Genomic DNA, 16183 nt, shown 5'->3' on the forward strand with positions numbered 1-16183 from the left:
GCTGTCTAAGGTGCTGAAGCGTTCCAGGCGTTCGTCTCCTGCAACACCACGCAGAGTTAGATTGCACATTTTTCGTTCCTGGCTTTCTCATCCCCCATGCCTTGGATAAGATTAATTTCAGGATCGTGAAAATCTCTCCGTATCATGGCCCACGTGAGACACTTTCGGACATTCGTTTCAGGATTTTACTTCTGGGAAGCAGCACTGTTACTCAGGTGAGTCCACTTGTATTTAACAGTTGAAGAATTCATTTAAGCCTGTGCACTAGATTTCAACCACTTGTTATTGATGAAGTCGAGAATGCAATTCGAAATTGCATTGAAAGTATCCCTTAAATCGTATTGTTGTCTACCTAAAACTGTCTAGCAGTCTATCAAGATCCCTAAAAACATGTAACTTTGCTCTATTTTCACTATATAGTGCTTTTTAAGTAACTGGCCTCATATTATTTGCAGCTAAGATTACCTTTGGAAAATTATTTCCAAAACCTGGTCTTCTTTCTCAAATTGCTTTTGAGTTTCATTTTTCTAAGTGAAATACAAATTCTGAGTGTTACTCTTTTTTTTTGAAAGTTAGAAAACATTTAGTAATTAGAAGTGAAGTAATTAAATGGCAAAAAAATCTAGAACATAAGCATTTACTTATCAGAGAATTCTGAGCATTATTGATACATCCAGAGGTTAAGTTAAATAAATAAATAACACTTAAAGCCTTGTAAGTACCAATTCTAAAGGGCTTAGGTCAGGTAATACGTGAGGGCAAAGTCATAAATAAATCATTAGATGTTTTATGTCAAGAATAATCTTTTGGGAGAAAGTGATACTACAATAAACCTACTAAAGAATAAAATTGTTTTATGATATGTAATTTTCTTACCATGTCCAGTCATATTTGGTGGGATTTATTTATTTTTTTTTAATAGAGACTAGTCAAAAGATCAGATAATTTAACCCCTATTCTTTTTTTTTTTTAACTTTTTTTTTTTTTCCAACGTTTTTTATTTATTCTTGGGACAGAGAGACAGAGCATGAACGGGGGAGGGGCAGAGAAAGAGGGAGACAGAATCGGAAACAGGCTCCAGGCTCTGAGCCATCAGCCCAGAGCCCGACGCGGGCTCGAACTCACGGACCGCGAGATCGTGACCTGGCTGAAGTCGGACGCTTAACCGACTGCGCCACCCAGGCGCCCCTAACCCCTATTCTTAAAAAAATTTTTTTGAGTTTATTATTTATTTTGAGAGAGAGAGAGATAGAGAACATGCATGAGCAGGGGAGTGGCACAGAGAAAGTAACCCCTATTCTTATACAATGATATATAAGCAAGATTCTTCTCATATAGACTTTTGAACCACCAATGTAAATTTTAATTTACTAGTGTAATACCTTAAGATTTCATTTTTATGGCTCTCAAGCTTTTCAAGAGAATTAAAATCAATAATTGGAATAACTAAGTTGTGTGTATATTAATTTCTATTTGAAGTATGTACATATTGTCTTCTGGGTTGCTAGTCAGTTTTTCATCTTTGGGCACCTTAGAAAAACATAACGTATCTCATAAAACTGCCTTACAGGAAGTTATGTTATTTTGATACAACTGTAGTAAGAGGAATTAATTGTGACGGTTATTATAATTTCAAAATTATTTTTTGAAGTATGGGTTGAACCACTGTAAACTAGGATATTTTCAGTGAAAAATATTTTAATGTGACTAAATTTTTATAACGACAATTGTCACAAATTTTACTATTTGTGACATGATTAAAACAAAGAGTGTAACCTTTTTATATTTATAAAAATTTCATGGACAGGGGTACAAAATTCATGTTTTAAGTGAAATGGGTTATTTTACTTTAATTATTTCTTAATATCTTAGATGACGGTATACATTTTTTTTTCAAATAAATCAGAATAGCTTAGTGGTAGACAGTTAGGAAGTTTAATGTCAGTAACTAAACCATTTTGGTCATTAAGGTCAAATTCGTATACTGGTAATTCACTATATTTGTTATAATATACTCTTAAGTATATAATCTTCACCATTACATCCTTTGATTTTTGTCTAGTTTTATTTAAATTAACACAAATTTTATTTCAAATTGATGATCATAATTGTAAAAATGTACCTTCATTAATATTAAATAATTCTAATTTAAATGCTCTTTGTGAATAATCCAAAAATGCAATCGCTTGAAAAATACGTACCCAGTATAGAAGTTTGTGCGATACATATATTCTTTATCAAGTTTTTCCTTTCTTCTTTTATAAATTGAATAAAATTTTTCTCTTAGACTGGTCTTAGATGAGAGTAATTCATTGCTCTATGAAGAACTTTAATCATTTAAATTTTTTAATCATTTAAATTAAAAATTTAGGGGTGCCTGGGTGACTCAGTCAGTTAAGTGCTGACTTTCACTCAGGTCATGATCTTGTGGCTAGTGAGTTTGAGCCCCACGTTGGTCTCTGTGCCGATAGCTCAGAGCCTGGAGCCTGTTTCAGAATCTGTGTCACCCAATCTCTCTCTCTCTGCCCCTCCTCCACTCATGCTCTGTCTCTCTCTGGCTCGCTCTCTGTCAAAAATAAAAAAATAAAATAAAATAAAATAAAATAAAATAATAAAAAAGTAAATATATTTATTTTCAGTGATGCCCCTTAAAAGAAAATTTCCTATAGTTTAAAAAAAAAAAGTGAAGCTCCTTCTACTGGAAATATTTTATAAAATAAATATCTTTAGGAAAACTATTCTTTATCACTAGGTCTGCTCGTATTGAATGAAAAGGAAATATAAAAGAAAAAATGAAAACAAAAAGTATTTAGTATTAATTTATGAATGTATCTAACTTAAAAATACTTTTTAGGGCAATTTGGAGGCAAAAATTGCAACTGGAAACATATATTTTTATAATTAAATTTACTAGTATAAGCTTCTTTTCGTAAGTTTTAAGGATTTTAAAAAATCTTATTGAGATGTAATATACACAGAGATACATACACAAATAATAAGCTTCCATGTTGAAAGTTTCACAAAGATAACACACTCATGTGAAGAGACCATGGATCAAGAAGTAGAATTGCCCTCAAAAACTAAAATGAACTAACATATGCTCTGGTAGTCCCAGTTCTGGTTATTTATCTGAAAGAATTAAAGTCAGGATATTGAAGAGGTATTAGTAATTCCATGTTTATCGCAGCACTATTTATAATAGCTAAGGTGTGGAAACACCTAAATGTCCATTGACAGGTGAATGGACAAAAAAAAGTGGTATATAAATACAAGGGAATACTATGCAGCCTTAAAAAAGAAGAAATTCTGTAATAACATGGATGGATTTTGAGGACATTATCCTAGTGAAATAAGCCAGGCTGTAAAGATAAGTACTATGTGGGGGAAAAAAAAGTAGAATTTGCCAAAACCTCACAAAACAGTCACCCTCCTACCACCTAAACCTTTTCCAGGCACCACTTTGCCCGAAGATGATCACTACCCTGACTATACAACAATAAATATGCTTTCTTTTTTTTTTTTTTTGCTTTTGAACTTTATATAAATACTATTTTAGTGAGCTTTATTTTTTAGAAGCATTATGTTATGTGTTTTTGTCCATATTAGTACCTGTAACAATAATTTATTCTCATTGCTATATAGTTCCATTACAGGAAGACATCACCAATGTATTCCAGTGTTCTCTGAAGGGTATTTGGGTATTTTTTTACATTTTGGCTAGTGCTGCTATTAATATTCTTGAACAAATATTTTGTGAATACATGTGAATGCATGCACGTGAATACATGCATTTTGGGGGCAGAATGGGTTGGGTCTAAGACTTTCTCTAAGATAAGAATTGTTGGATCATAGAGTGGGCATGAATATGTTTAACTTTATTAGATATTGTAAACTTTCCAAAGTAGTTGTACCTATTGATACTTCTATCAATATGTATGACAGTTTCTGTTGTTATTACTAGTACAAAATTTGTTAGGGACATATTATAAATATTTATAGCATTTTCTTAGACATTATTTGCAGGCCCACAGATGATATATTTGTCTTGGCATAAGTTTTACTTTTTGTTAAGTTTTATGAAGGCAAAAACATCAAAATAAAATATTTATTTCTACAATACAATTAGAAGTATTCATTATCAGAATATATCAGGTCTAAAAAATGTAATTTTTAAGGAAGAATTATTAAAAAAGATAATTCTTTTATTCTTTTATTTTTTATTTTATTTATTTTTTAAAAAAGATAATTCTTTTAAAAATACAAGTGAGAAAATTGCATAAACAGATGTGAGAAATCTGAATTTCTTAGCAGTAAGTTTTTTTTTTTTAAGTTTCACACTTCGCTCAGATATTGTAGTTTTCTAAAACAATCCTTCTAGGCTTTTGGGTTCTAGTCCTCATATTAATAAAATAAGGAACAGAACACCAGTGTTCAGCTTTCTTTGAAATGCAGATAAGTGATGATTATGAAGAGCTTGCAGAACAAATTCTAAAAACAGGGAGAACTGCCAAAAATATTTCATTTAAATTGATTATTTTTCATAAAATACAATTTTATTTTTCATATTTATAATTTGTAGATATCAACTACAGGCTTGCTACTTGAATGAATTATGGTACACTCTGTGAAAAACTAAATATGTGAATTCAGACTTCATGATAATCACAAATAAAATGCTATCTTGGTTTACTTTGAAGCCTAAGAAAACATTTTGGCATAGAATTTCTTGGTTTTGCTCTTGGTATGTTTTGGAGAATAGGGAAAATCCTTTTTAATGTGGCTCTATTTTCTTATGTAAAGTATTAAAGAGAAATGTACTTGAAAGAATAAACTTTCATAATGATTTCCTGTATATAGGAAATACATACAGTAATAGGATTCTATATAGTTTTTTAAAATTGTGCTACACATAATATATGCTTCTTACCTTTGTGTCTATAAATAATCACACATTTCCCAAGCATAGAAGGATCATGGCCCAGTTCTCTGGTCAATGCCTTAGGCAATTTACCCTGCAGATTCAGAAAACAGCTTGTAAATATTTCCTATGCTATATATATTTTTTCTCGCCTTAACTACACTAACGTACTGAGGCAAGTCAATCAACAAATATGTATTTAATGTGTAATTTTAAGCAATTCAACAAGATTCCTTTACCAAATTCTTTGCACAATTTTTGTGCAATGTACTGTTTGGCTATGGAAGATTGAGAAACTACCACCTTTCCCATCACAGAACTTAAAGGGCAGCAGGGGAGAAAATACAAAGGGCCAAGTAACAAAAGAAAAACACAAACAGCAATGTTTTAGGAAATGTGACATAGGAAAACTATCCAGAAGACTTGGTACTTGTGCTGGATCTTGTTAAGATGCGTATTCTGTGGGCAAAAGTGAGACATAAAGGAAATGATAATGGCATATTGTATGCTCAGTGAGTGGTGATAGTCAAATTCAGTAAAGAAATTTCGATTTATGGTTACATTCATATTCTGCTAGCAATACTACTGAGCTGGCTACAATAACAAACCTGCAGAAATACAGAGAAGGGAACAGCTGCCTTTCTCAATAGAATGTGGATAAATTTAGAAGTAAATAATACTTGTAAACTGAATGGTTGTCATTACGGGAATGGTCTCTTAACTTGGCACAAAGTATCTCTGTAAGATTGCTGATAATAATTAGTAACAGTAATAACTGTATAAGCCAAAAACAATGGCTAAACTACAAGAAGAAAAGAATAATCTTTCTTTTAGAATTTGAAAACTATATTTGAACTTTTCACCAGAATATGGTCTCCTGAAAGAAAGAAAATCAGGTAGAGGATTGGGATTGTTGAAAGAAAGAAGACACTGAACTTGGCTTGGAGTATTTGAGTTTGAAATTCTAGCAGCCGATTTGGTATCCTGCCATCAGCTTGGACTGCAGAGATGATGCTTGAACTGTAGAATTAACAGTCAAAATGTTATGAAGGCGATCATATTGTATGCAAAGAAGAGAGAATAGAGAAAAATATTTATATGCAGTAAGGGTAGAACATTGTAAAGTTGGGCACAGAGAAGTACACAGAGAGCCCTGAGTTAAACTGGAGGTAAGACTGATTATAACCAAGTGACAAAGTCACAAATTTATCATAGTGTTATATAGTCGATCTTAAAGGCCTGCTCATATCAACAGTATATATCTTTCTAAAACTTTTCTATAGAACCTTCCAATGCTGTAATTTCAACTAGTCTTATAATCTTACAATCATAGACTGTACCTTTTATCACTTAGTTTTCTCAGGAGACTTTTAGGGAACTATTTTGAGGAAAGCACATCTTTTACTTTTCCTTACTTCATGAAGTGTATATAGTGGATCCTTCTTGATTTTCCCAGCAGACATTCTCATATCCTTCTGGGTATGATTATCTTCATACTGGATTGACAGTATTTATTGAAAATAAATTCATGTGTAGGTAGATATTTATGTGGAAATGTGGGTTATTTGTCTTTCCCCACTAGGAGAATGGTGTAGCTGTAGCTTTGTTTTGCTTAGGTGAGTGGGTCAGGAATAGAGACATTTGAATCATCTTCAGAGAACTTATTCTGGAATGAAGGCAAGAATTCCAAGACCAGACCAACTGTCTGGCAACAAACAGAAAGTGTGTGAATAAAATGAGCTATTCAGCTACAGAAGACAAAGCTATTCTATCAACTGCAAGCAACCACATTTTAAAGCATTTTAAGGAAACTTAAGTTTGCAATCCTCAGATGTCAGAAAAAGAAAGAATGCATATTAAAAAAAGCAGCTTCGTCATAGTACATTTCCAAAATTCTTTTATAATCTCCATACTGGGGATACTTTTAGGAAGAAGTATTACCAGTACCTCTAGGACAATTTAATACACAAAAGTAGTAATTTCAGTGGTATAAGTTAAGAATAGCATAAAATCTAAAGGTTATTAGCATCCTCTAAAAATAGATATTGAGGGGCGCCTGGGTGGCGCAGTCGGTTAAGCGTCCGACTTCAGCCAGGTCACGATCTCGCGGTCCGTGAGTTCGAGCCCCACGTCAGGCTCCGGGCTGATGGCTCGGAGCCTGGAGCCTGTTTCCGATTCTGTGTCTCCCTCTCTCTCTGCCCCTTCCCTGTTCATGCTCTGTCTCTCTCTGTCCCAAAAATAAATAAACGTTGAAAAAAAATTTTAATAAAAATAGATATTGAATGGAATAACATTCAATGCAAATGATGAAGAATTCTCTATGAGTGCATCAAACATTTGCCATAACCAGTTAGAAATTATAGCTGAACACAGATATTTCCGATACTGTTATACAACCATCACCACTGTAGGATGATTGGGCTTACATTAGAGGTAACTGGTCCATCCAATATCTTACCTAAATTTGAGAATCTCTCAGAAATAATCTCTAACAGGTGGTCATCATATAAACTTGAAGATTTCCAGCAATAAGAATGTCTTTACCTTAGAAGGAAACTACTTATCAAATAATTTTAATCAATAAAAACTAAAATGCCATTCCACTTTCTCCTGGCCAAAGTGAACTTTTTCCCCCCATATGTGCCTCCCAAAATATTTGTCTCTGTATTTTCGGCTTGAGTTTTATGCCTTTTCTTCACTTAAAATGACCCTATTGCTCATGGAAAGTGAGCTTTTATGTGAGGCATGGTTTGAAATGATAACCTTTTCTATGCAGTTACTCCATGAATGGAGGTTGGAGTCTCCAGTTTCAGAGGGGCTGTAGCATTCTCCCTGACTTTCTTCTCTATGACTTCATATAAATTTACAGAACAATGAATCCATTCCAGGCAGTATGTGAAGTACTGAGGAAACAGAACTTCAATTTTTAACAATATACCATTGTGGAGGGAAGAACATATAACATCCCTTTCAAATGTGTTTCATATTTTCATGCAAGTCTTCTGTCTCCCTCTTAATTGTAAGTCCCATGATGATAGGATTGTTCTGATGTTTATTTTACTCCATTATATTTAATTCAATGTCATGTGTGAAATAGATGCTCAATAAACAATAGGTAAGCACTGAGATAACATCTGCCTGTCACATCTGTCTACCTGCCTATGACTTTAGATTTGAATTCTATTTAAATCTGTATTATTACTTAGAGTGAAAAGGGAGTCTGAGTTCAAGATCTCATAAAAGGTAGAAGATCAAACAAATCTCAGATATTACTTACTCTGGCAGCATCTAGTGGAAAAGTAATGGATTTGCTTCTCATTATCACCATGAGAATCTAAAATTTGTGTTGTATAATTCATTATTTCTCAACTTTTCTTTTCACATTATTGCCTCCTAAGGAACCTTTTAAAGATATTTTTAGACTTTTAGATTTTTTTTTCTAATTGTCTTCATGAAATTGTAATACCACATCATACTATATATTTGCTCATGTATAGTATATATAATTTGTGGTATCTGTTTTATATACACACACACATATATATAACATATATATACACACACACACACACACATACACAGACACACACACACAGACACACACACACACACACACACACACACACACACACACATGGCTTTATACATAAAAGAATATGACTTTTGACCCCCAGTATAAAACTTCCACCCCTACCAAGAAGGCATGGTGTATTGGTTGCTATTTTTCCATGATGCTGCTTAGACTAGAGTTGTATAGTTTTATCATTTTGAGTCATGTCCTACAACTAAAGCAATAGAGGAAGTATTTCCTTGTTTGGATCTTATTATTAGGGCTTTGTAACTTTGTAAAATGAACAAATGGTTGACATCATTTCTCCATTGACATCCTGTGAGATAAGTTAATCCTAAAAGCATTAGAACTTTAGCAACATCTTTTTCCATAAATACATATGGTTCCCCCAAACCACTAGGATTTTATCAATAAATTTTAAATCATCACTGCCCCTACTAACACCATTATTATATGTATTTCATGATTTCATATGAATATTTTTTATTTAGTTTAGTTTAAAGAGAGAGAGAGCGTGAGCAAGGGAGAAGGGCAAGAGAGAGACTGAGAATCTTAAGAGGGGTCCAGGCTCAGCACAGAGCCTCATTGTTCCCATGACTCTGGGATCATAACCTGAGCTAAAATCAAGAGTCTGAGGGTCAACTGACTGAGCCACCCAGGCACCCCCCACATACAAATATCTTTTGAAAAGAATGTTAGAGTTATTATCATTTAAAGTTTATTTATTTTTCTATTATGTAGACTCTGTTGACTTTCTTTTGTTATTGATGTTAGATAAATGAAAGAGTACACATTTCTTTTTAAAGTTAAATTTATAATTGTTATAAAACAGGATATCAGGGGCGCCTGGGTGGCGCAGTCGGTTAAGCGTCCGACTTCAGCCAGGTCACGATCTCGCGGTCCGTGAGTTCGAGCCCCGCGTCGGGCTCTGGGCTGATGGCTTGGAGCCTGGAGCCTGTTTCCGATTCTGTGTCTCCCTCTCTCTCTGCCCCTCCCCTGTTCATGCTCTGTCTCTCTCTGTCCCGAAAATAAATAAACGTTGAAAAAAAAAAATTTAAAAAGAAAAAAAAAAAAAAAAACAGGATATCAATAGTTAGTACCTGTATTAGCTCTGGATATTCTCCAATACAAGGGTTAAGGATATGTATAAAATCTGAGAATATGTTACTATTAAAAATAAAAACTGAGCCTGGTGGCTCAGTCAGTTAAGCATCTGACCCTTGGTTTTGGCTCAAGCCATGATCTCATGGTCTGTGAGTTCTAGCCCTACGTTGGGCTCTACGCTAACAGTGCAGAGCCTGCTTGGGACTCTCTGTCTCCCCCTCTGTCTGTCCCTCCCCTATGCTTTGTCTCTCTCTCTCTCTCTCTCTCTCTCTCTCTCTCAAAAATAAATAAACTTCAAAAAATTTTTTATTAGTTTTCTTTATTTTTGAGAGGCAGAGAGAGAAACAGAGTGCGAGTGGGGGAGGGGCAGAGAGAGAGGGAGACCCAGAATCCAAAGCAGCTCCAGGCTCTGAGTTGTCCACACAGAGCCCGACCTGGGGCTCAAACTCACAAACTGTGAGATCATGACCTGAGCTGAAGTCGGATGCTCAACCAACTGAGCCACCCAAGCGCCCCAAATAAACTTTTAAAAAATAAAAACAAAAACTAATTTTCAGAAAATTGTAGTGACAAGTTAAACGCTACAAATAGAAAAGAAAGTTGTTATTAATGGTCAATAAGTGTGACCAAATCATCAGAAAACAGTTTGTCCTGTGATTATTGTTGTTGGTATTGTTTTTGTTGCTTTGGGTTCAGACTGTCCATACAATAGTTTATGGTGAGGACCTGGGAGAAGATGAGTGATTTGAACCTCAATAAAATGATCACTCCATCAAATGACTGGGAGGGAAATGTGAGTTCTATCTGTCTGGCTAATTTCTACTCAACTCACTTTACCTTCTTTAAGAACCCTTCTCTGATCTTTCTCAAGTCTAGGTGAAGATACCTCTTCTGTGCTCCCAAGCACCAAGTGCCTTTATTGCACGTATCCCAGGGGGTAGTAATTGCCTGAATCTTACCTCTAGTTCGAACTGTGAAGTCCTTCAGGGTAGAACAGGAATGTCCAGTTCTATCTTCAGGGCTTGAAAGAGTGTCTAGCACACTGAAAGTGCCCACTCATTTCCAGAATGAAGCATCGTTTTTATTTCTAAAAGCAGATTGACAGTTTCAAATAAATAACTCTTTCTCGGCATAAATAAAAATACCACGTTGATTTCTCTGCCTTTAGCACTCAGGAGGAAACTTGGTAAGCAATTTGGCGCTTTGGTTTTTCTTTATTCCTAATTTTATTTTTTCTGTGGTAATATATTTACCCACTTGCCTCTTATCTCTATCTTACAGAAAAAATTTTTTTAGAAAAAAGTCATCTACATGTTTTCATTTTTCTCACTACTCACTGATGCCTCACTTGTTCCTATTTGGGATATATCGCCACCTGTACTAAATGAAGCAGTACCAAGCTTTCATATTGTGACAGCTTCTTTTCTAAACGTTGGAAAAATGCAAATAGCATTTCATATAATAATGGCTGTCTATAATAATATATATTATATATATCATATATAGTAATAGTTCATATGATAATAGTTATTAAAATAATTATTAAATGTATATATAAAATGTTCATATGTATGCATATATAAAATATATATACTATGTCTTTAAATCAATATATAGCTTTTAATTACATACTTTTTATAAGATCTTTGCACTGGAAAGGGAAGACATAACTAAATGAACATCTTAAATAGTAATCAAATAAATAATGCATATTCTCAAGACATCATATTTAAATTTTTATTTTTTTTTAAGTTTATTTTGAGAGAGAAAGCTTGAGCAGGGGAGAGGCAGAGAGAGAGGGGGGTAGACAGAGAATCTCAAGCAGGCTCTGTGCTGTCAGTACAGCCTAATGTGGAGTTCAATTTCATGAACCATGAGATCATGGCCTGAGCAGAAACCAAGAGTTAGATGCTTACCTGACTGAGCCACCCAGGTACCCCTAAATTTCTATTATTGTACTATCACAATTCTGGGATCAGAATCACTGACAATATTCCAATTCCCTAGATAAACTGAAACCATTGATATCACAGACTATTTTTGAATTTTAATCTGTTTATTCATATACTTCTAATGTTTTAGGCCCACGGGACTCTATGAAGGGTGGTTTGAACAATAATTTCTTTTTTGCTGGCAATTATAAAAAATGTAGTCATGAACAACTACCCAAATAGTAGCAATTATAAATATTAAGGAAAAAAAAAAGCATCTTTTTTTTTTAATGGAAAGGAGAAATTCTTTATAAAAAAGAAAGGAATTTAAATAGACCTTAAGCAGTTGACAGAAGTTAAGCAGGCAGAAAAGGGGGATCACTTCAGGCAGGAAAAAGCATGTTAGCAGAGGCAACAGGCCTCTTTCCATGAGAAATGGAGGGTATTGCAAACTTCATATTAACAGTTCTACCTTGGGACCCCCAAGTTTTCCTTTCCTTTCCTTTCCTTTCCTTTCCTTTCCTTTCCTTTCCTTTCCTTTCCTTTCCTTTCCTTTCCTTTCCCTTCCTTTCCCTTCCCTTCCCTTCCCTTCCCTTTTTCTTTTTTTCAGTTTATTTATTTATTTATTTATTTATTTATTTATTTATTTATTTTTGAGAGAGAGAGAAAGTGCAAGCAGAGGAGGGGCAGAGAGAGGGGGAGATGGGGACAGTGGGGATGGAGGATCTGAAGTAGGCTCCATGCTGAGAGCCCGATGCAGGGCTTGAACTCCCAAATCATGAGATTGTGACCCAGGCTACAGTCAGATACTTAACCAACTGAGCCACCCAGGAGCCCCCCAAGTTTCTGTTCCTAATAAATCCATGCTTAAGTTGTTTTAGGACTAACTTCACAGGAAAAATCTGTATGACTATCCTTGGGTGTTAGGAAAACATCAGCAAATGTTTATTCAAATAATTTTTTTCTATTTCTAAACAAAATGTTTCATTGTCATCATTTGATTATGAGGAATAAAATATTTGAATAAGCTGTGTTATATCCGTTTGTTCTGTTGATGTCAATATACACATAGTTTTATTAATTTGTATTATTTAAATGTGTTTATTCTGTATATCAGAAGTCTAAGGGCCGAAACTTAATTAATTAGCAGACTAAATAAAACAAAAATCCAAGAAAAGAAGAGATTTTTGACCTCATAGTTTTATAAACAAATGGTAACATTCCTAACAAATGAAAGAAGAATGACGTGTGTAATGAAATCTTAACCTTCAAAACTTAAAAACAATCTCTCTATACATTTATTTCTACTAAAAAATTACAAAACACTCTAATATGCACTATGTAATATTTTCTATCCGTTCTTAAATTATTCCTTTTTAGGAAGAGACTTAACCCTTATTAAAATACTGACCGAACTTTGTATAGTATATCCCACTGCATGGTAAGAATAAATGAACCTCTGTGTCCTTAACTAGCATCTTGTTTTATTTATTGGAAAGAATAGAGGGTAGCAGGGGATCATAAGGGTGAAATTATTAGATATCTCCTATCTGTTTTATGTTGTTTCTTTGTAACAACCTTAAGCCACTTTAAAAGATTGTGAAATCCTTTTTTTCCCTTTAAATCCGTGAAATTTAGGGTATCTCTTTCTTCTTGTGAATCTTAAATAGGATGAGAACCATCAAAGACACTGACTCTGCTGCAGACCTCAATTGGTACCTCCTGAGATTATAGTAGAAAATTAGGTTTTATGTGTAACCTAAATATTTCATTCTAAGTATTAACATGTGAACTTATAATTTTGCTCCACTTAAAAATGCCAAAGTGTATATAACATTCTCTGTGTGTATATGTACCATTATCATCCATATTAATTTAAAGCAGAGATTGCATTGGAAAGTTTAATTGAAATGCAAAAAACAATTCAAATTCCTAGAGCAAATAAAAATTCAAACTAAAAAAAAGTAGTAAAAAGAAGATGAGATGTATACCTTTATAGGAAATAGCTAGTTTATTTTAGGTGTGTTCTAAATTAACTTTTCTTGAATTCTATCTTCTCTGTTCATGCATTTGTGTGTACACATGAAAACAAGAAGAAATTTGGAGAAAGAAGACTCAGGGAATGGTCTCAGTCCTGTTTTTGAAGGGTTGAGTGACCTTTCTATAGACTGAGTGATTGTATTTAATATACTACTTTATAAATATAATGTGTAGCGCTTTATCCATCTACAGAGTACAACTGTTTTGACTAAGATAGTCAGACATGTGATAATTTCTCTTTAACAGAAAGTATGTACCTAGCATTACAGCTATAATTCCTCACTTTATTTAATATCAGTTGGCTTTTTCCAAATCTATTTCCCCACCCCCCTAACATCCATTGTAGTGGTAGATGTGATAGATGTTGAGTGGTAGCAAGATAAACAAGGGATGAACAGAGTCCTTTATTGCTGTTGTTAGTTCAGATTAGTCTCATTTCGAGTGACAGAAAGCACACAATAAATAATATTGGCTTAAGAAAGATTCTATTTTTCTTACCAAAACTAGAAAAATAAAAATAAAAACAAAAACAACTACGGATATGAGCAGGCCAAAGTCTGGAATGAGTGTTTACCAATCCTTCCTTCTACCTTGTTGTTTTGCCACTCCTAACGTGGTTTCTTCCTTGAGATCCAAGATAGGTGCTCTGATTCCAGTGATCATAGGTATTTTCCAGCTATCAGAAAAGAGAAAGGGGCTTCTATTTGAAGGCACTCCCAAGAGGTTAAAGATTTCCCAGTCTCCCTAACAGCTTTGTGTGTCCTTATGACCAGCTTCTGGCCACCACGTTGTAAATAGAAATGACACATTTAACTTCTCTGAAGTGCCATCTGGGGGAGATCCAGAAGTTCCAGATCACATTTTGCATTCTGCCTGATGGAACTCAGTCTTTACCTGAAGCAAAAGGGAACCAATTAAGTAGGAGAGGAGCATGATCAGACTGTGGTTCAGAAATAATCACTAAAGAAGTAACGTGGAGAACTGAAAAGAAACTATGTTGATGGTGGGCGAGGCAAAACTGACATCAAGGAAAGTAGTTCAGGGTCAAGCAATAGAACATCCTAAAAATGGAGAGAAAGGAGCAGATGGAAGAAATGACAAAAAGAAAAGGAAAAAAAAAGACTCGTCCACTAGTTGGGCATGAGGAAGACAGAAGAGTCTAGAATAATTCTCGCAATCATACTTTTAGTAACTGGGTGAACAATACTGCCATGACACAAACAAAACAGAAGAAAAGGGGAGCAGCCATGTAGAAAAGTATCCTAATTTAAGTTCCAGATCTGGATAGCGAATGTCATGCCTCTAAGATATTCAGTTAATGAAACACTTCAGCATAGAGGAGGGAGTATGAGACCTGGGAATAGATCAGATTGGAGGACTAGAATTCTGGGGCAGGGCTTTTTATACTTGAGTACACATGGATATTTCATCCCATTGGGGTAGGCAAAGAGCCTGGTGACTCACAGAGTCGTCAAGCCTGGCTCTAGCTGCCCCAGATCTTGTCTCACATGCTGCAGGCTGAGCTGTGGATATAGCACACCTATGATCACTGGGGCTTGCAGATGTGGAAAAGTCCTTCCCTGCCTAGGGCACTGCAACTGAAAATGTGGCCCTTCAGCCAGCACAATAACTGTCATCTGAGAGGCTATTAGACCTGCGGGGTCTGAATTCCACCACAGACTTACTGAATCCAAATCTGCATTTTATCATGTCCTCCAGATGATTCATAAGCACATTTAGGTTTGAAAAGCACTATTTTAAGAACATAGTCTTCCAAGGGATGGGCAGAAGGAGAAGTACTGGCGGAATAAAAAGGCAGGTATAGTAAGAGAAAAAGGAGAATTAGCACAGAGTATGTCACAGAACCTAACAGAAGAGTTTCAGAAATGAAAGAATAATCAACAACATCACATGCCATAAAAGGAAAAGGAAATATAGAAGATTATTAGTAGCCTTTTCAAGTGCATTTTTGGTACACGTGTACAAATATGATAGCATTACATTGAACAATGAGCTAAATAAAAAGATAAATACAGATTCTTTTTTTTTTTTTTTCCAAGAGGCTACTAGAAGGAGAAGTAACAGTGGACACAGTTGAGATAGGCGATTGTTGATTTGTTTTGGTTGTGTTTTTGAAATAGCAGGAGATTTAAGCTTGTTTACAGCCCGGAAGAAAGATGCCAAGAGCTCAGGAAATGCTTTAGGAAGAGACAAGAGGGGGTCCGGAAGAGGAGGGACGATCACTGATTAGATGAAAAAGAAGAATTTTAAGAGCAATAGTCGAAAGGTAGCTTTTGAACCAGAAGAGTAAGAAGTCTCTTTGTGTGGCTGGATAGAAGGTTAGAATAGATGCAGAATATGCAAGCTGAAAGATATGGGAATTGTGATTTCATAATTCAGCAGTTGAATGCTCAATTATCTCTTTGAAGTAGGAGGCAAGGTCATCAGCTGAGATAAAGATAAACAATGAAGCAAATAAGTTTAGGCTGACTTCACAGTTACAAAAGAGAATAGAGCCCAGAGTCTACCTTACTTCTAGTGCCCTGGCAGGGCTGTGCTCAGAGTCCTCCCAGAGGATTCAGCCCAGCCCCCTTATGGCAGGTGCCCTCACTCTACAAT

At 34.8% G+C, this 16183-nt stretch overlaps 1 protein-coding gene across 2 annotated transcripts in view; it reads left to right on the top strand.

Annotated features, from left to right (window-relative positions):
- The first annotated feature begins 6 nt into the window (after nucleotides 1–6).
- The window catches only part of GLRA3 (glycine receptor alpha 3), a 195843-nt gene continuing 179666 nt past the window's right edge, over nucleotides 7–16183 (top strand). For both annotated transcript variants that reach the window (XM_030311883.1, XM_030311884.1), the window contains exon 1: nucleotides 7–215. In XM_030311883.1, the coding sequence (XP_030167743.1) occupies nucleotides 145–215 (71 nt within the window). In that variant the 5' untranslated portion in view covers nucleotides 7–144. The remainder of the gene's footprint in view (nucleotides 216–16183) is intronic.

The sequence above is a fragment of the Lynx canadensis genome, chromosome B1 (assembly GCF_007474595.2).
Source record: "Lynx canadensis isolate LIC74 chromosome B1, mLynCan4.pri.v2, whole genome shotgun sequence".
Classification (NCBI taxonomy): Eukaryota; Metazoa; Chordata; class Mammalia; order Carnivora; family Felidae; genus Lynx; species Lynx canadensis.